General features: G+C 38.4%; 3 protein-coding genes across 3 annotated transcripts; 1 reads left to right on the forward strand and 2 right to left on the reverse strand.

Annotated features, from left to right (window-relative positions):
- Positions 1-1,097: 1,097 nt before the first annotated feature.
- Positions 1,098-7,732, forward strand: LOC106382521 (organic cation/carnitine transporter 1). The gene is made up of 2 exons (XM_013822549.3): positions 1,098-5,046; positions 6,356-7,732. Exons 1-2 carry the CDS (start codon positions 4,602-4,604, stop codon positions 7,438-7,440), a joined length of 1,530 nt encoding a protein of 509 aa, XP_013678003.1. The 5' UTR covers positions 1,098-4,601; the 3' UTR covers positions 7,441-7,732.
- Positions 7,496-9,390, reverse strand: LOC106382522 (nascent polypeptide-associated complex subunit beta-like). The gene is made up of 6 exons (XM_013822550.3): positions 9,229-9,390; positions 8,557-8,624; positions 8,307-8,455; positions 8,163-8,219; positions 8,043-8,081; positions 7,496-7,958 (listed from the first exon to the last, which is right to left on the reverse strand). The coding sequence occupies exons 1-6, from the start codon at positions 9,373-9,375 to the stop codon at positions 7,771-7,773; spliced, it is 648 nt and encodes a 215-aa protein (XP_013678004.2). The 5' UTR covers positions 9,376-9,390; the 3' UTR covers positions 7,496-7,770.
- Positions 9,391-15,479: 6,089 nt separating this feature from the next.
- Positions 15,480-15,932, reverse strand: LOC106379994 (kunitz trypsin inhibitor 4-like). Its single transcript, XM_013819831.3, has one exon. It carries the CDS (start codon positions 15,930-15,932, stop codon positions 15,480-15,482), a length of 453 nt encoding a protein of 150 aa, XP_013675285.2.
- Between the last annotated feature and the right edge of the window lie 4,929 nt (positions 15,933-20,861).

Genomic DNA, 20,861 nt, shown 5'->3' on the forward strand with positions numbered 1-20,861 from the left:
TCTCAAATAGCTCTCTTCGATCTCTCGCAGGAAGAGCCACTTCTGGTGAAGGTCCTTTTCTTCTTGGAACAGCTGCGGAGTTGGTGTTTGAAGGGCTTGCACCTGCACACGTTGAAGTAAACTGTAAGTTTCGCTCACTCTCTCTTGAATTTTAGAAAAAATCTCTCTGTTTAAAGTTTTTAGATCTTTTTTGATGTTCTTTAGTTTCCAACAAAGTTGTGCTAGAGTCGAGCTTGTGCTTCCGGCCTGAACCCACGTGTCTGATACAACCTTCAGAAAGTCTGGGTGTTTGGTTAGATAGTTTTGGAATTTGAAGGGCTTTGTTCCAGTGGAAGGGAGGCTATAGGCTAGGTCTACAATGCAGGGGCTATGGTCGGAGAACAGAGGGGGAGGAAAGAGGCGTGGGCATGAGGATGGGTAGATATGGTTCGCGAATTGACGAGGAGACGATCAAGCTTTTTCCCCACCGGCTTTACGGGTTGCTTATTGGACCAGGAGTGTGAGGGTCCGTTAAAGCGCAGGTCAAACACACCACCTTGCAACAAGCAGTCTTGAAACTGGTACATCAAGCTATCATGAACAACTACAGATGGAGAAGAGTGTTCATGTGGATGTAGGATTTGGTTGAAGTCACCACCAATCATCCACTGATTGTTGTCCATATCTAGGGTCGCTTGGAGATGTAGAAGCTCAGCCCAAAGATCCACTCTTTCATCACTGAGATTTGAAGCATAGACAGCAGTGTAATAAATGGAATCTTGATTGGGCAGAGAGAGCGTTACAGTCATTGACTGGCTGGACTGATGCACTATCTGAAGCTTGAGGGGGTCTTTCCATATCAAAATGATTCTTCCGTCTTCGTCAGAAGAGTGGTTAGAGATATAGTTCCAGGTATTGCAGAGAATGGACATTAGGGGAGCCAAAGAAAGTTCTTTGATATGAGTTTCTAATAAAGCACCAAAAAGAGGCTTATGGGTAAAAAGCCAAGAAATAAAATTATGATGTTTTCTCGGGTCATTTAGGCCACGAGTGTTCCAAAAAAAGAGCTTGACACTCATTAGTTAAAAAAGGTGGGGGGGGGGGGGTCACCACCATGAGAGATGGCTTCCTAGTTAACAAAAGATGTAATAGGGACAATTTTTGAAATGGGAAGGTCACCACCATGAGAGATGGCTTCCTGGATAGCAAGAGAGGTTGTGGGGTCAGTGTTTATACAAGGAGGAGGCATGGAGGATGATTGGTCAGAATGCGGAAATGAGTTGATTTCTGTGGTTGAAAGCTGTGGAAGTGGGGGAGGGGAAGGGGAATTTTTTTCTGTGGCTGGAGGTAGTTTGAGGACTGTTAGCGAGGCTATGTCAGAGCTTGGGAGTACAAAAGGTGAGGGAGAACGAGAGAAAAAAAGATTGGGGTTTTGGTTAGAGGTGTTTGGCGGGGAGGGTGTTGGTGAAGATCGACATCTTTTGAGTGAAGGCCTAGGGGTTGGATCAGGAGAGGCCAAGGCGTAATTTTCCAGAAATGGGGTAAGTTGTTTGTCTACTTCCATTGCATCAGCAAGTGGAGGGCTTGAGGTGGCAGTAGGCAGGTCCATAGGCAGTGAAGATCAGAACTTGTTGCCAAGGATTGGAGCAAACTTTTGAGGAGTTGGGGTGGGCTTAGAGTTTTTCTTTTTGGGCAAGGTTTTTTTGGTTGATTAGGTTGAGTTGATCGAAGGATCAATTGGTTTTTTTTCCTTGGGCTTTAGTTTGAGTTTCCGGGGGATCATTTGGAGGAGTGTAGGTGAGGCAATTACGGACAATGTGTCCAAGCTCATGGCAATGAGAGCAAGTAGGAGGAACCCATGGATAATGAACATTTACTTCAACAACTTCTCCACTCTCTCATTCAAACTCAACAACTGGTGGCAGAGGCAAGGTGAGGTTAACCTCGACTTTAACATGAGAAACCGTCAAGCTAACAAGATTCTTTGTGAAGTCATCTGTCTCTTTGGGATCTCCAACAAGTACAGCAACTAGACTTAACCCTTCTTCATGCCTGAGGTCTAATGGTACCCCAATAAGATGAGCCCAGATTCTTATAGCTTTGAGAGACGGAGTAGAAGCAGAGTGCTGTGAGGACCATTGCGATGTGTGGAAGATTGAATCTCCCACATACCAGATGTTCTTCTCTAGGATTTTTTGCCTCAGGTAATCACTTGGGATCCTTACAATTGCAGATCGGTTGAGGGGGTTGTTGTGGATTTCTAGTCTTTTCCCTTTCCCCCACATATGGTTGAAAACACTTTGGATTTGATTGAAAGGAGGCGCTTTTCCATTGAAGTAACAAATGATGAAATATTTGTGCATCTCTGCTCCTTTTTGGAAAACTGAGTCTAGGATGAGCACTCTTGGTCTTCCCGAAGGTGCGAGAGTGACAGGAGCCAAGCGTCTCATAGTCTTATTCTCAGAAGCCCTTATTTTTCAACAAGGGAAGGAGGATCGGGAAGAAGAGAATGTGTGGTGGAGCTGAGGGGTTCTACAAGCGGGGAGGTGGTTTGAGGAGGTGGAATGGTAGTTTGAGTTGGTGGAATGGGAGGGTTTTCAGTTGAGGCTTGTAACTGTAGTTGGGCGGGAAGTGACGAGGCTTTGTTTGTTTGAGTCGGTGTGGAGTGTTTAGGTTCAAGGATTTTGAAATCTAGGTTATTGTTTTCTTGCTGGGAACCAGAGACATTACTTTGAACAGTGATGTTTTCAGATCTAGGAAAATATTTTCTTCTAGATTCAATTACAGGTTTCTTTGCGTTTGCAGGAGCCACAGGGGAGGCACCAGTTGAGGGGAGAAGCTGTTGCGTCGATGCAGCAGCAGTTAGTGGGAGAGTCGGGGTCCTTGTCTCTCTTTTCTGAGAAGAGAATGACTTAGAACCAGTTGAAAAAACAGAGGAGGGGTGTGGAAATTGGATTGGAGATAGAGGGGAGGCTGGATCCGGTGGGTCAGGTGGGATAGGGGGCGGAGGGATAGGCTCACTGGAGGTGAACGACGGTGGGTTCAGGGCAGAAGCCTTGCCGGGCACCTTCCAAGCATTCTTCATTGGGAACTGCGCCAGAGAGAGTTTGACTTTTTGTTTCGTTTTTTTAATTATTACTTCTGTTGCTCATGTAAAAGAATAAAACTTGTACAGAGTACACCCAAAAATTAAATCGGGCCTGACGTGTATATAAGGCAACATTATCGGCAAAATGTTTCCTTCGGTGTATATCTAGCTAATGGCTTCGATTGGCCGACTCTTTGATAAATGGAAAAACTGAAAAAATCATAAACAAAAATTCATTTGAAAAAATGAATAAAAAAATATAATTTTTTGTTCATTTTGCTTCCTCAAAATTGAAAAAGAATTTTTTTCTTCATAAATTTATTTTTTCATGAGGAATTAAAAGAAATAGTATGAGACTTATTTGTTAATAATTTGACCAAAAGTTCAACTTAATTAGTATAAATTTGAGGAACCAAAAATTTACCATAATATTTTCCTATAATTTGGTCACCAGTGAGAGTTAATATAATACTATTAAAAATAATATAATTATTTCAAAAATTAAAACATAAAAGAGCGAACAAGTAAAATAAATACAAATGTCATTAGAGTATACTAAAAGATTGTTAAAAGTTGTCTGCACCAAATCGATCCTCGCTGTTCCACTCCACTTTCTTTTTAATATAAATTAAAATAATCATTCGGAACTTGTCTTCCTCTCTCTGTAGGAGAAGCTCTCAGCTTCTATTACACTATTTACCCATTTTCTGAACTATCACTATTTACTTTTTGTAAAGGGATATAAAGTATACTTTAGAGAGTAATGCGTATGTCATATTCGCATACCGAGACGTTACACTAAGCTATTTACGGATGAATACGTTTTCTTACAAAGAGTTTCTTCCAAAATTAAAACTCATTTTTTCATGTCTTATTCGGCGAAAATCCACAATAGAACCGAACTTTTTGAAACCACGATCAAACAAATGTTAATGACTTTTGGAACTCACATGCATGTTGACACATCAAAGAGTTAATTTTGTAATCTCAGCAATGCCTTAACCTTATGCTTCACACATTCTTTTTTATCTTGTTTATTCTAACCGTAACTTTTTTCGTTTAATTTGTTATATTTGTTTTCAATATAAAAGAGTCACGTTTTTTTTTTGCAAAGCGTTACATCTGCAGACAAAGAAAACATGGACGAGAAATAGAAATAAAAGAGAGTAACACAGTTTTTGTTAAAAAATTTGGTAAAGAGTTACGTACTTAGATGAATGTTAATAGTTCGATGACAATTTGTAAGTAAATCTTGTTTTATTCAATTTTAAATTAAAATCTCAAATTAATGAATAATCAAACTCAACAGATAATATATATATAAACATACAATATAAGAAAAAGTTGATTAAACTATAAAATAATAATGACTCATTACCCATAATCTCCTTTTATTAGAATTGTTTATTCGCGAGTGATACAAAACGTTGCTCGACCATGTGTATATATATACGGTTGCTTCTTATGACATATATTCTCAACCAACAAAACAAAACCTTTAAACAGGATTACATACACCTGAAACAACATAAAAATGAAACCTACTGAACAAAAAACTCCGAAGCTTGTTGAGACATCACCAAACATATCGACAGATTCATCAGCATCCGAGAAAGGAGAAGCAACAAGTCAACAACAATCCAACAATGGCTATGCACTCACAGTTGACGAGGTAATCGAGCAACACATCGGAGTACTAGGGTTTGCTCAGATCGTGCATGCTCTTTTGGTCTCTATTGCTTGGACCTTCGATGCTCAGTCCACTCTTATATCAATTTTCTCCGACGCTAAGCCCGCTGCGAGGCTTCTCACAACGGGAGCCATCGTGGAAGGCTCGATGTTGTGTGGACTGTCCACCGGAGAGTGGGAATGGGTTGGAGGAAAGAGCGACACTATTATTTCAGAGTGGAATCTTATATGCGAACATAAGTTTCTTGTTGCTCTACCATCCACTCTATTCTTCATCGGATCTCTTTTCGGTACGAATTTAATCTTTCCGATTTTTTAATATATATGACGTTTTAGAAGACATTTTTAATTCTAAATTAGATAACGTTTTTATTTTTCATGTACAAGTTAAATTATTTTTGTGCGATATATTCTAGGACAAATCTCTAAAATAGCACATTTCTAAGTTTATATCACAAAAATAGCACTCAAAAACTAAAATGACCAAAATAGCACCTTTCTAATTTTATCCTTTGAAAATTTTAATTTTTTTATTTTTCAAAATTTGAAATCTTATCCCCAAAACCTCATTTCTCACTCTAAACCCTAATCCCTAAACTCTAAACCCTAAACCCTAAACTCTAAACCCTAAACCCTAAACTCTAAAATCTAAACCCTAAATTCTAAACCCTAAACCCTAAATCCTAAATCCTAAACTCCTAAACTTTAACTCTAAACCCTAAGTTTGTGACTTTTGATAAAACATTAAGTACTATTTTTGTGACTTTTGATCTTGAGTGCTAGTTTGGGAGAATAAACTTGATTTAGTGCTATTTTTGTATTTTTCTCTATATTCTATATCATTTAGTATTATTCAAACTTTAATGTGTGTACTAGGCCTGGAACTTTTATCCGAGATCCGGATTCGATCCGTGATCCGATCTGGATCCGATCCGAAAATCCGGATATCCGGAGAGGCCGAATCCGGATCCGGATAGTAAAATGTTGGATCCGTCAAAGCCGAATCCGGATCCGGATATCTTGATTTTTTAGTCCGGATATCCGGATCCGTAAATTTTATTAATAACTATTTCAAAAATAGTAATATCTATATATAAAAACTAATTTTATTTAATATATTTTCATTTTTATAATAGTATATATAAATTTTATGTAAATTTTGTAATATTATACATAGAAATAATTAAAAACATTATATATATTTTTATTTTTAAATTATTGTTAATATTTTATATATATTAATATTATTTTTTATTTATTTTAAGGATCCAAATCCGGATCCGGATATCCGCCGGATATTATAATTTTTAGAAGGATATCCGACACCCGGATATCCGCGAACCCCGGATCCGGATAAGGATAGTAAAATTATGGATCCGCCGGATAAGGATCCGGATCCGGATATCTTAAAATTGTCCGGATACCCGATCCGTCCCAGGCCTAGTGTGTACAGGCATAAATCGTCAACTAATAAAATAAAAAACAGAGAAAATGTTATACACTGACTTGTTTCAGTTTGATTGGTTTCTGTGTCCGGCCCTAAAATCTTGAACACTGTTTACATGATTCTCATGTTGCCTTCTTTTATTATCCCAACAGGTTCTGGAGTTTATGGATATCTTGCTGATTCCTGGTTCGGTCGGAAAAAGACACTTCTTATCTCTTGTCTATTAACGTTTGTCACAGCTTTAGCGATCTCTTTTTCTCCAAACATATGGGTTTACGCGTTCTTGCGTTTTGCCAACGGATTCTTTAAATCAGGAATCGGTTCTTGTTGTATCGTGCTTGCTACAGAGGTCGTCGGTAAAAAATGGCGTGGGCAAGTAGGGCAATTCGGTTTCTTCTTCTTCACGTTAGGGTTTCTATCTCTACCACTCATGGGTTACTTGGAGAGAAAGTCATGGAGAAACCTTTACCGAATCACATCCCTTCTTCCTCTTGGATACGCTGTTTTTCTCTTGCCATTTGCCTATGAGTCCCCTCGATGGCTTCTTGTTAAAGGACGTAACAAAGAAGCCATGGTGGTCTTGAAGAAACTCGCGAGGCGCAATGGTAAACAACTTCCAGCTGACCTAAGCCTAGTCGATCCGATACAAGGACGAGATGATAGAGCTTCGTCGTCATCAGAGAAATTTTGGAGAACTAAGTGGGCAGTGAAGAGGATTGTAATGGTGATGATGGCTGGATTTGGCACTGGTTTTGTTTACTACGGTATTCAACTAAACGTTGAGAATCTCAACTTCAATCTCTACTCAACTGTTGCGGTCAATGCTTTGATGGAGTTTCCAGCGGTTTTCGTCGGAAGCTTCCTCTTAGGGGTCATGAACCGTCGTCCATTGTTCTCAATCTCATCATACCTAGCTGGAACCGCGTGCTTACTCTGCGCGGTTCTCTCGCTCCATCGTGTTGTACTACCTGCTACCAAATGGCTGCAGCTAGGTGTTGAGGCATTTGGGTTCATGGCGTCCTCAACGGCCTACGATGTCCTATATGTCTATGGCGTCGAGCTGTTCCCAACAAACGTGAGGAACTTTGCAGTTTCGCTGTTGTGTCAAGCGTTCATGCTGGGAGCATCTGCAGCACCGTTGCTAGTTGCATTGGGACGAGAAAACGCCATGATGTCTTTCATTGTTATTGGCGCCGCGTCAATGTTGAGCGGTGTGGTGAGTCTCTGGCTAAAATAAACTAGAAACGCTCCACTTTATGAAACACTAACGCAGCAGGGGAAGGCTGAAGAGATGGAGAACAAAACGGAATGTTCTTGATCACTAGTGATGTTCCTTTACAATATTTGTCCAATAATTGGAAAAAAAAATGTAACATATTTCAGTTTTTTCCATCAAGATGTATGAAACGTTGACTGATAATGTAAATAATCAGAACCAAGAATCCGACAGACTATGTTTTAAGGATTGATTGAAGAGACAGGGCATAGAATGGAACTCACATTTAACAGATGGTTAGCAAAAAGCGACAGAACATAGAATGGGGTGTGCTGGTGAGCTCTTCCTTCTCTAAGAAGCAGCAGCTTTGGGCTGAGAAGCTTCTTCAGCAGCAGGTGTCTCGAAAGTCTCTCCCACTACAAGTTCCGGGACATCATCATCGTCCTCTTCTTGGATAGTTGCTGGAACATCAGCTCCACCTGGTGCTTGTTTCTGGAACTGCTCTGCTAGCTTCTTCAGGTTGTGTAAGTTATCAGGTCCTAAGATAAACAGAGTAAGAGAAATCAGTTAATGTCAAGCGATCACTAGTTTGGAAAAAGGACTTGGAGAGGGTAAACACATACCAAGTTGGCTGATAATCTGAGGAAGTATGTCTTGCAATTCTGCAGGAAAATGTAGATTTTGATTTTAGAATTACAAATAAGCCGAGGAGAGTATTGGACAATGGTAGATACAACACTTACTTTTGGTCTGTGGTGTACCACTCACAGCCCATGTGTTAGCAGCACTCGAAGCTTGAACTGTAATATCAACATCAATAAAAAAGGCTTTAACCAAATGCTGAGATTTTATAATTAAACGAAGAGAAAAAAGTTTTGGAAATTTACCCTTAGGGTTAATGAACTGAATGACTACATCATCTTTAAAGATGTTAACTTCTTCAATGCCGGGAATAGAGTTAACTCCAACTCTCTTAAGAGTGCTCTGGAGCTTCTTGTCATCGGTCGTGTTCGTCTTGTGAACAGCCTTCTTCTTTCTATAAATGAGAAAACAAAAAAAAAACAGTTTAGCTAAACAATAATTAATAACATTGCCTAATGATTAAAAGAAGAAGAGAGACTTTGGATAGATGATTACCTTCTTACTGTCCCTTTACCGCCAGTGCGGACAGTGTTAGCCATCTTCATCAACTTCTCCATATTCATCTGATTGTGCAATGAACCCAAAAAGAAAAAAACCCATTTAATCCCAAAAGGTATCAATATCTACTCTTGACTGAATCAATTAGACATACATACAGTAACTAATCACAAATCTATAACCTTTCAACCCAAAATGTACCTAAGAAGTATAAGGGAACACATTAATATATACAACTGACTGAATTAAATAGGCATACACACGGTAACTAATAAAAAAAACTACATTTAATCCCAAAATGTATCTAAGAAGTTCGTTACACTCAGTAACTAATCACAAAGCTATGACCTTTAAACCCAAAATGTTTTTTTTTTTAAAGGTATCTAAGAAGTTCGAGGAAACGCATAAATATCTAAGCTATGATTAAGAAACATGGCAGAGGGAAGAACAAATCTCGTGTTATGCAATATGTACCATGACCTTAACCTTAAGTATCAATTTTTACAAGCGATTAAGTCTTTATTACTACTTGAACGGACAAAGACACTACTTTTATAATACTCACTTGACAAAGACAGTATGTTGAATCAATGAAGACATGAAACTGATCTTGACCACTTCAGCACTAAAGAAGCAATCGAAAGGAAGAAGAAGTGAAGAGTGGTGTACCTTGTTATTCGATTTATAGGGTTCTTCCTTGGACCAAAGGGTATAAGAAGAAGAAGATAAGAGATAGACAGACAGATCCAAACGGCGATGGAGGGTTTTGCGATTCCTTGGCCGATTTCGCCTGTACAACGGATACAATTTAATCATATATATAACACATAACATCCAACGGTCAGTATATCACGTTCCTTAATCGCACTCTCCTTCTCTACCGTTCGATATCGCTATAGGCCGCGATATATTTATTTGTACCATGGGCCTTACTCTATGGCCCATTTCATCTCCAAATTCTCTAAATGCGCAATTACTGGAACTCGTTGATTAAGCACCACAGTTACTGAAACAATTATAGAGTTCCGGAACATCAAATTTCATGTCATAAAGAAGAAGCAAAATTGGTCGAACTTTTGTCATTAATTAAAAGATTCATTAGAGGTATGAAGTTCAAGTTCCATACAATACAACTATTCCTAGTTACTAGAGATTTTACCGCGTTACGCGCGGTTTGTTTATCTATAAACATTAAACTTTAGATTTTTTTTAAAAAATTAAGTTTGTTTGTTTTTTTAATATTATATCATTTATTTGTTTCGATATATTTATTTGTTTAAAATATCATTAATTTGTGTTAACATATTAAATGTCTCTATTAATCTTTTCGTAACCATGTTTAAATCTTTCTTAAAATTTAAAATATTCTACATTTAATAAGATAAAAAAAATCTATCATCTTATATATATTATATATTTTCTTATATTATCGTCTGAATTTTGAAGTATAGGTAAATAACTTTTATTTCATATAAATATATAATTTTATAAATGTGTAATAATTTTGAATACTTCTGTAAATTTTGATAACCAATAAAATGATTCAACAATTTTTTAAGTTTTGAAGCCATAATTTATTTTCAATATTAAACTTTTTGGTATTTATTATTTTGTAAATAATTATTTGTTAAAATACCCAATTAGAGTTTTGAATAATGTTTATGAAGTTCTTGAAAATGAATTTTTTAATAATGATGAACCGAGTATAAATTTTCATATGTTATTTACGTCATTTATCAAAAAAAACAAAATCGTACATAATTAACTGAAAATATTTGTCTGACATTTATATATTTAAGGATTGTTCCTTTGTTGTTCAATATATTTGTTTGAAAGAAACTGCTTGTTTATCCCATATAAACAATAGCATAGTTGTTAATTTATCATAAATCAAATGTAACTATATAATTAATGTGAGAAATTATAAAATGTTTTATGATAAAGTTAAAAAAAAAAGGTAAACTTGAACCAAAAAACTAACCGAGCGATGAATGATTCGCTTGTCTTTCTGAGCAGCAGTTTCCTCAGTTTTCTCCTGGCTTGTAGAAGGGCTCTGAAGCTCAAACATAGAAACATCAGAGGGCGGGAGAGCGATTCATTTGGTGATGACGACATTTCGTTATGTGAAGAAGCAGTAGCATACGCAGTTTGGGTGTCGCTCAAGCTTCTCTCGATCCATGTTGTTGGCACGCTCCTCCCGCTAAACTCATCCTGCAGCAACCTCTCATTCTTGATGTCGCGCATTTCAGCTGCTTTGACGAAGAATCCTTTGTCGTACCAACTTGGCGGTGTGTCAGCAGCATCTTTCTCAAACCAAGATGGGGAAGAACTCGATAACACGATTGCTCTGCAGCTCCGGCTTCTAGTCAGTTTCATGCCTCTGGCCGGTTGTGATTCTCTCTCCGTAAGCCAAGAGAATGGCTTTTCAGGAGAGGGAATGATAAATACTACTACTAAGGTGGCTTGTACCAAACTCATCAGGAGATGATTTGAAATCAGCATGGTGGAGGGGTTTTGATGAGTTTGCTTTCTTGTTTTGGTTCAGTAGAGGCACTACTCACTTCCTTTACTCTTTCTTCTTCTTCCTCCTCTTCCTTCTCTTCCTTTTCAGCTTCAGTTGGTGGTTGTTTGTTCTTTGGCTCTGTCACACATACTGGTTCTTCTTCAATGGATAGTTGTAGGTTCTTTGGCTCTGTCAAAGATACTGGTTCTTCTTCTGCATTAACAACGCCAAATCTATATGAACTGCTCTGCAGAATATTTTCCTCTGGATGTCTAGTGACATCTGACATCATCTCTGTTTCTATGCATCAAACTTCCCTACAGTCATCCTCAGAATTTCCATCAGTCTCTTTACCCACCCGTTCCTCCTCAGCACAACCTTCGTCTGGAGAAGGAAAAATAACTAAGGAAAAAGAACTTCCTCTGGAACACCAGATTGAGCTTCAGTTTCTTCTGTGTGAACTTGGGATTGGTCTTTAGTTTCTGCCCCATGTGGAACCTCAGCGAAAGGAGTTACAAAGGCATGCTGATGAAAATTCATGCAAATGTAATTAATGCATCACACACGTGTAGATGTATTAGTCATGGGTATTGATTGTGTAGAAGATAATATAACAAACGTGAGAATAGAAACAAATCTCAGTTGTTTTGGAAACAGTTTTAAAAATGAATTCATGAAACTGAGAAACAAAGTAGAATTTTAAAAAAAATTGTAAAAAGTTATCGATGTGCATCTGTATTTAAACACACTATCAGCCCCAAAGTTTCATTAATGATAATATCTCCAGAATTCATAATTTACCATGTACAAAGCAAAAATAAATTTATATTTTTCCTAAGATGAACGAACATAAAAAAAAAAGATTGTAGAGGACGTAAGGAAGCAGAGCTTGTTGCTAATAAGGTCCATATATTTAACACTTTTTAATCTGGGAGTTTCTTTGTCCACTGGGGTTTTATGCTTAGGTTAAAACTATAATGAACTTTGTAAAATATTGACAACTCCTTCGGGGTTTGAGCCTAAACAAAGATCAGTAAAACAACATAGAGACACATCTAGGTGATATTCACCGTTTGGTTGACGAAATAAAAAAAGCAACCAATAAAGAATATTAAGAAACAAAACTCAGTCAAGGGTGACTAAGGCAAGACATAAGCACATTAGTTACCAGACATCAATTTTTATTTGATTGATTCTACTCACTCCATTAGGAATTGCCCGTGGCAGATGAGTTCGTTTAGGTATGAGGGGGCTGTGTGATCCTGAAATAGCACGCATTCACAACCACCGCCGACATGGCTTATGTTGTATCAAACAGCTCTACGACTGGTTATGACTTCTAGAACCAATACACCAAAGGCAAACATATCGACCTTCTCATCAACAATATTGGTGGTCCACTTGGCATGGTCTTCTACTCTTCCTGCCATTAATTCAAATATATTCAAACAAAGAAACCTATGGATCAAATTTTCATCAAACGAAATTATATGGAAAAATGTAAAGATGGGGTTTTACCTTATCCTTTGAAGTTTTTCTTTCTTTATTATTCTACACTTGAATATCATTTCTAACCATGTTTCCTAGCGGGTCAATGTCCAGGAGATTCTCTGTTACTTCACCACCCTTTTTTTCGTTTTCCCTACCGCCTTCCTCAACACGCTGTCCTCCTGATGGAGCCCTTCTCCCATAGCTTTTCAGTAACGGTACAGCATCCCACAGCTATTAAGGATTAAAAACCTTATATCCATCCACCCCTCAAGTTCGACGAACATTTAGACATACTGTTGTCTTATATGAGCAAGCCTCAGTACAAAAAGGTATTTCTTTGCTTTTTCTTGGCAGCAGATTCCATGACTGACTCGATGACTCTGGGCCAAAAATATTAATCTCTAATAAATCATATATATAGATAATTTGCACAAAGCTGTAGACAACACAATACTATGAAAAAATCAAAATCATAGGCTCTAACAATCCATAGAATCTCAGACGATTGACTGAAAGATTGTCAAATATAAGATTAGAGTATGGATCAAGAAACCAAGGTGATTTGTGGGCTGGAATCTCAAAAAACATACCTGAAAGTTTGTTGCTTAAGTTGAGAATAGGTCACAGTAGTCCGTCTAAGAAACTAAAATTTCAAAGAAACGAAGAAATATCATGGTACAATTTGGCTTGCCTTGATTCTTCATCATCATCCTTGCCTTTATCATCTTAAACCTGTTCCCCTGGAACTCTTAAACTCTCTAAGACAAAAGATTTTTCTCGATGACATCAAAGTTTCAGACGCTCTGCCTCCACTCGATCGAATCAATGGTTCTGATTCATTTATTTGCTCATCTATCAAACCAGAAGCGTAGAATCAGACCAAATTCCGAATCAGTAAACATATCAAACATAACTGAGGGAAAAAAACCACAAAGATACTAAAAAAAGGTGCAAAAGAAATTAAACATATCAAACATAACTTTGTCGTCTTGCTTCTTATACTTCGAATCGCCGGAGGCAGCTGTATCGAGAGAGACTCCAGTTTGATCGGCTCGGAGGAGGATACCACGTCTTATTGATCGATCCGTTCGAGAAGGGGAAAAGGCAAGAGATGAGTCGTGGAAGAGATCTCCGTGGAACCGAAGAGATGAGATGAGATAGAGCTAGGGCCACACATATTCTGGGTTTGGTTACGTACGATGCTGGACTTTTCTTTTGCACGGATTTAGAAGCCCAAGATCAGGCCAAGTCTGTGTGACGTGGACAAAAGAAAGCATCCTATTGGATGATTTTATCTGTCGACGTGGAGGGCCTCTCTGATCAGCTTATTCCCCTTTTAGTATTGTGTTGATATAGTTTATGAAAGAAAATTTACATACCTCTCATTTGATTTTGATCTCTATAATGCAATTTAGTGTGACGCAAATTAAACTATTAGACGATATAATCATCATTATAAAATCATGGGTATTACATAAAATATTAAGCAATTTTTAAACAATAAAGTTTGATAAAGTTATGTTTAGTTTCCATATTATGTGAATCTTAAACTAGAGAGATATTTACAAATAAAAAAAGAAACAAAGAAAGATGTTTTATTCCATTTAAGATGAGCAAAGAAAACAGAGAACACAGGGATAGAGTTTCATTATTTGAGCACGTTTAATGCTGTTGCTTAATGCTGTTGCTTAATGTTAATTACAATTAAAAATAAAGAAAAAAAGGAGAAAAAGCGAACAGACATTGTTTAATTAAACCCGGGATGATAGGAAACATCGATTGTATTCATTGGGAGTGGAAGAATTGTCTCACCGCTTGGAAAGGGCAATATTCTCGTGGTTCTGGAAAACCGACTATCGTTTTAGAGGAGGTTGTTTCATATGATCTTTGGATATGGCATGCGTTTTTTGGACCTCCAGATACCTTAATGATATCAATGTTCTTGATCGCTCACCTGTTTTTGATGACATAATAAATGGTCAAGCTCTACAAGTGAATTTATCGGTCAACGGAAGAGAGTATCATTTGGCTTACTATCTCACCGATGACATTTATCCGAAATGGGCAACTTTTATCCAATCTATTCCAATTTCACAAGGGACTAAAGCAGTTTTATTTACTCAACGTCAAGAAGCTGCCCAAAAAGATGTCGAACGTGCTTTCGGAGTCTTGCAAGCTCGATTTGCCATTGTTAAAAATCCGGCACTTTCTTGGGATAAAGTCAAGATTGGAAAGATTATGAAAGCATGTATCATACTCCATAATATGATAGTAGAAAACGAACGAGATGACTACCCTCAATACGATGTTTCTGATTTTCAACAAGGAGAAGGAAGCGGAAGTTCACATGTCGATCTCACATATTCAACAGATATCCCTACAAATATCGCCAATCAGATGGGTGTTCGAACAAGAATTCGTGATAGACAAGCACATCAACAACTGAAAGGTAATTTGGTTGAATATATATGGCGTAAATTTAGACGTGATCGAGATACCAACTGAGTTTCGATGTCTCGTTCAAATTATTATCGTTTGTTTTAGTAATCTTTGTTTTCATGCTTTTATGTTTGTATTTTAAAATTTATGTTTAAAATGTTATGTTTAACTATGTTTTATTTAATTAATAATTTTTTTTTAAAAAAAAATTTATGTTTAAAAATAAATTTAATATTTTTTTATTATTAATCACCTTAAGTTAAGCAACTACCAATAAACCAATATCATTAAGTGTTTCTTAAGATTATCTCTTAGCTTTATTTTAATACTTAAAAATTCATTTAACAACCACTTAAGCAACACTAAAGGTTGTTAGCAATAAACATGTTCTTAGTCGCTAGTTAAAACTCTTATCCACGTAATTTTTGTAGTCTTTTAACTTCTCTCACTTAATAGACATAATTTTGGACTTTGTCGCAGCCTCTGTCTAGTCAGCTTTCACGAACACAAAGCGGAATGGCATATTGGATGGAGCCAAACGGCTATAGCCATATCTGTCCACAACCATTCCGAATTCGTAGCAGCTCTTATCGCCACCACAATACACAAACTTGTAACCGCGAAGTAGACCTCCAGGTTTCTTGATCTGGAAGAAACTCTTGGACGAATCTTTTCCAGTTTTTGGCTTAGGACCAGCTGCTATGAACAGCCATCCTTTAATCTCAGTCTCAGTGAGCCACCAATAGGATGACTGACCGCAGATCGTAGGTGGGAGGTCCATCTTGATGTTGAGGTTCTCTGATTTGGGAACTAACCTAGCTCCAGAACCCCAGTTTGAGAATCTTAGGGGAAGGCCCTTGTTCCTCCTTGATAATTCCGATCCGACATAAAGGGGACATGGGTTGGCACCACCGGAGGCGAGAGTCAGGGCTGTTGACATAAGCTTAAAGATGACTTAAGGTGCAAGTTATCCTAATGAGTTTAGGATAAGGATAAAAGGAAATATGTAATTCCTAATGAGTTTAGGAAAATAGAATTGTTATATAAGGAGATACCATGATGTGGTATAACTTAATGGAGTTAGAGAGTTTTGAGGTTTTGAGCTAAGTTTCCTCAAGAAGATTATCAATAAACAAGTTTGAGTTTGAGTCTTTGATTGTTGAGTTACAATCTTAGTTTTGATTTCAATACGTGGTATCAGAGCATTACTGAAATCAAAACCTACGTTCATGGGAGAAGAAAGAAGATCACGACATGGGAGACCTAACTGTCGTTACCACCCGTCCGAAGGAGAACAATCCTTCTATCAAGTGCCCAATGCTCAACGCTACTAACTATACAGTCTGGAGCATGCATATGAAAGTGATGCTAAAGGTACATAAAGTTTGGGATACTATAGACCCTGGATCAGACAATGGAGACAAGAGTGATATGGCTCGTGCGCTTCTGTTTCAATCAATACCAGAGTCCCTGGTCTTGCAAGTTGGAAATCTCGACACCTCAAAGGAAGTATGGACAGCGATACAAGCTAGACATATGGGAGCTGATAGAGTTCGAGAGGCAAGACTGCAGACGCTAATGGATGACTTTAACAAGATGAAGATGAAAGACACAGAATCAATCGATGATTTTTCGGGTAAACTTGCGGAGCTATCCTCAAAATCTGCGGCACTGGGAGAAAACATGGAAGAACCAAAGCTAGTCAAGAAATTCTTGAGTAGTCTTCCAAAGAAAAAATATATAAATATCATAGCCGCACTTGAGCAAGTGCTCGATCTAAACACAACGACGTTTGAAGACATCGTCGGCAGGTTAAAAGCTTACGAAGAGAGAATCCAGGACGATGATCAACAAGATGATCAAGAAAAACTTATGTACACTAATGATTCACGGAATTATCAAGACAACTATGGTAGAGGACGAGGACAAGGAGGCCGGTTTGGTAGTAGAGGAAGAGGACGGGGACGTTACAACAGCCGAGTAGATTGGAGACAGGGCAGAGAAGGTGATTGGAGACAGGGCAGAGATGCATCTCGAGTAGTATGTCTTCGGTGCGACAAAGTCGGGCACTATGTAATTGACTGTCCAGATCGACTACTGAAAGTCCAAGAAACAAAGGAGAACAAGAATGATAGCACACATGAAGCAGAGGAACTAATGATGCATGAGATCGTTTTGTTGAACGAGAAGAAAGTTATACCAAGCAACTTCGAGACACGCTCAGACTGTATTAATGTGTGGTATTTACACAATGGAGCAAGCAACCACATGATGGGAAACCGTGATTTCTTTGTGAACTTGGATGAAAAGATTACAGGGAAAGTAAAATTCGGAGACGATTCTCGTATCGATATAAAAGGCAAAGGATCCATCTCTTTTATGACCAGAGACGGCAAGAGAAAGATCCTGTCAGATGTATACTTCATACCAGACTTGAGGAGCAATATAATCAGCCTTGGCCAAGCAACAGAATCAGGATGCGATGTGAGAATGAGAGGGGATCACTTAACCTTGTATGATCGAGATGGGAACTTGATGGTGAAAACAAAGAGATCAACAAATCGATTGTATAAGGTTACTATGGAGGCTGAAGGCATGAAGTTCTTACAGCTAGCAGATAATAGTGATTCGGCTGTTTGGCACGCAAGGTTGGGTCATGTCAGTACGGATACTATGAAATCGATGATAACCAAAGAGATGGTCACTAGTATGCCCAACATAGAGATCGACAGAGAAACATGTTCTTCTTGTCTAATGGGAAAACAAACAAGAGCAACATTCCGGAAGGCTACAACATATCGTGCAACACATATACTCGAGCTGGTTCATGGGGATCTATGTCGGCCAATATCACCACCAACCGCAGGAAGGAAGAGGCATATCTTTGTCTTGATAGACGACCACTCTCGGTATATGTGGTCAATACTAATGGAAGGAAAGGATGAAGCGTTCGAGCGCTTTCAAACTTTCAAACGTATTGTCGAGAAAGAGTCGGGAGCTACAATCAAAACTTTACGAACAGATAGAGGCGGAGAGTTCAACTCTCACGAGTTTCAAGTGTTCTGCGACAAACATGGAATTCAACGTCACTTAACGACACCATATTCTCCACAACAGAACGGCGTCGTTGAGAGAAGAAACAGAACACTGATGGAGATGACAAGAAGTATCATGAAGCATACAAAGGTACCAAACTACTTATGGGGAGAGGCGGTGAGACATTCAACATATTTGATCAATAGGATTGGGACGCGAACCTTACAATTGCAGACACCATACGAGTGTTTCAAGAAGAAAAGGCCAAACGTGGGGCATCTGCAAGTTTTTGGCTGTGTCTGTTATGCTAAGAACAACACGCCTCACCTCAGAAAGCTAGACGACAGATCAAGAAAGTTAGTTCATCTTGGAACTGAACCAGGAACGAAAGCCTATCGATTGTTAGATCCTAAAACACGCAAGGTAGTAGTGAGCAGGGATGTTGTCTTTATGGAAGAAAGAACATGGAACTGGAACGCAATGGAAGGAGATTCACGTGATGATCATGAAGAGGTGATCTTTCCGGATCGTTGCCTTGAGAAGGAAGCGACGCGGAACCTTGAGCAAGAAGTTACAAACAAAGAAGAAGATGATGCTCTCGAGGAAGAAGAAGAAGAAGCCGACAGTGAAACAGAGGATCTTGATACAGAGCCCCAACAGTTGAGACGGTCAACTCGAGAAAGTAAATGACCAGCATATCTTGATGATTATGTCTTGATGACTGAGATACTTGAGACCGAAAGAATACTTTTGTTGATTAATGAGGAACCAGGTGACTGGAATGAAGCCTGACACGAGAAAGTGTGGAGGGAAGCATGTGAAGATGAAATCACATCGATAAAGAAAAATAAGACCTGAACACTAGTTGATCTTCCTCTAGGATGCAAAGCGATTGGCTTAAAATGGATCTTCAAGATCAAGCGCAACACAGATGGAAGTATCAAGAAATTCAAAGCGCGACTTGTAGCCAAAGGATACGTACAACGTCATGGTATAGACTTTGAAGAAGTGTTCGCTCCGGTAGCAAGAATGGAGACTGTGCGAGTTATTTTTGCATTAGCCGCATCCAACGGTTGGGAGATTCATCATCTGGACATGAAAACGACGTTTCTACATGGAGATTTAAATGAAGAAGTATATGTGTCTCAGCCTGATGGTTTTAAGATCAAAGGTAGTGAAGACAAGGTATACAGATTGCATAAGGCACTTTATGGCTTAAGACAAGCGCCAAGGGCCTGGAACATCAAACTGAAATCAATTCTGAAGGAATTGAACTTCACTAAGTGTTCTAAGGAGCCATCGTTATTCAGAAAAGAATCGAGAGGAAGTACACTTCTGGTTGCTGTCTATGTTGATGATTTGCTAGTTACAGGGTCAAACGTAGGTATTATACAAGAGTTTAAAAATGAGATGGCGACTAGATTCGAGATGAGTGATCTCGGTCAGCTTACCTATTACCTAGGGATTGAAGTGATTCAGTCCAAGGAAGGCATAGTATTGAAACAAGAGAGATATGCTAAGAGAATACTAGAAGAAGCTGGAATGAGTGAATGCAACTTGAGTCATATACCTATGGAGACCGGTGTTCAACTGTCAAAACCATCTAAGGAAGAAGGGATCAACGATACTGAGTATAGAAGGAACATCGGCTGTCTTCGTTATCTGATTCACACGAGACCTGATCTTGCATACTCTGTTGGTGTGTTGAGTCGATACATGCATGAACCGAAGGTGCCTCACGGACTGTGCTTAAAGCACTTGCTTCGTTATTTGCGCGGTACCTGCTCCTACGGTTTGAACTATCTGCGTAACAACAAGAAAGGACTCGTGGGATATAGCGATAGTAGTTACAATGTGGATCCAGATGACGGCAAAAGCACCTCGGGACATATCTTTTATTTGAATGAATGTCCAGTCTCATGGTGTTCATCAAAACAAGAAATTGTGGCATTGTCTTCGTGTGAAGCCGAGTTTATGGCTGCAACAGAGGCAGCAAAGCAAGCAATATGGTTGCAAGAATTACTTGGAGAGATTACAAGCAATGGAACAGAAAAGGCAGTCGTACGTATTGATAACAAGTCTGCTATTGCCTTAACCAAGAATCCGGTCTTCCATGGAAGAAGCAAACATATACACAAAAGGTTTCACTTTATAAGAGAGTGCGTTGAAGATGGAATAGTCGATGTTGAGCATGTAGCCGGCGTAGAGCAAAATGCGGATATCCTAACTAAGGCACTTGGGAGAATCAAGTTCAAGGAGATGAGAAGCTTCATTGGAGTCCAAGATGTGTCAAATGAGGTTCTTAAGCTTAAGGGGGAGATGGTTGACATAAGCTTAAAGATGACTTAGGGTGCAAGTTATCCTAATGAGTTTAGGATAAGGATAAAAGGAAATATGTAATTCCTAATGAGTTTAGGAAAATAGAATTGTTATATAAGGAGATACCATTATGTGGTATAACTTAATGGAGTTAGAGAGTTTTGAGGTTTTGAGTTAAGTTTCCTCAAAAAGATTATCAATAAACAAATTTGAGTTTGAGTCTTTGATTTGATTGTTGAGTTACAATCTTAGTTTTGATTTCAATAAGGGCACCTTCATAGTGGGAGACTGGGACAGCGTAGTAACTGCCATTGGATATGAGATTACCATCAGTGTCGACAACTGGTTCGCCCGCCTTTGCTGTGGCGGCCAAAACAGCGGTTGAGACAAGAAGGAAGTAAAACATAGGATTCATCTCTTTGTTTTGGAGTTTATGTGGTTGACTAGATTTGTTTGTTAGTGGATGAAGAAAATGTGAGTTCATGTGATTGGTATTATCAGTTTATACACATGC

Source organism: Brassica napus, chromosome C2 (assembly GCF_020379485.1).
Source record: "Brassica napus cultivar Da-Ae chromosome C2, Da-Ae, whole genome shotgun sequence".
NCBI lineage: Eukaryota > Viridiplantae > Streptophyta > Magnoliopsida > Brassicales > Brassicaceae > Brassica > Brassica napus.

What these genes read in the sequence shown, in the direction of transcription:
- LOC106382521 (XM_013822549.3), top strand. Translation starts at nt 4,602, where the DNA reads ATGAAACCTACTGAACAAAAAACTCCGAAGCTTGTTGAGACATCACCA. An exon ending in CTTCATCGGATCTCTTTTCG is followed by an intron (nt 5,047 to 6,355) that starts GTACGAATTTAA and finishes TTATCCCAACAG; the next exon opens with GTTCTGGAGTTTATGGATAT.
- LOC106382522 (XM_013822550.3), bottom strand. Translation starts at nt 9,375, where the DNA reads ATGATTAAATTGTATCCGTTGTACAGGCGAAATCGGCCAAGGAATCGC. An exon ending in GGTAAAGGGACAGTAAGAAG is followed by an intron (nt 8,456 to 8,556) that starts GTAATCATCTAT and finishes TCTCATTTATAG; the next exon opens with AAAGAAGAAGGCTGTTCACA. An exon ending in TCAGTTCATTAACCCTAAGG is followed by an intron (nt 8,220 to 8,306) that starts GTAAATTTCCAA and finishes TTGATATTACAG; the next exon opens with TTCAAGCTTCGAGTGCTGCT.
- LOC106379994 (XM_013819831.3), bottom strand. Translation starts at nt 15,932, where the DNA reads ATGTCAACAGCCCTGACTCTCGCCTCCGGTGGTGCCAACCCATGTCCC.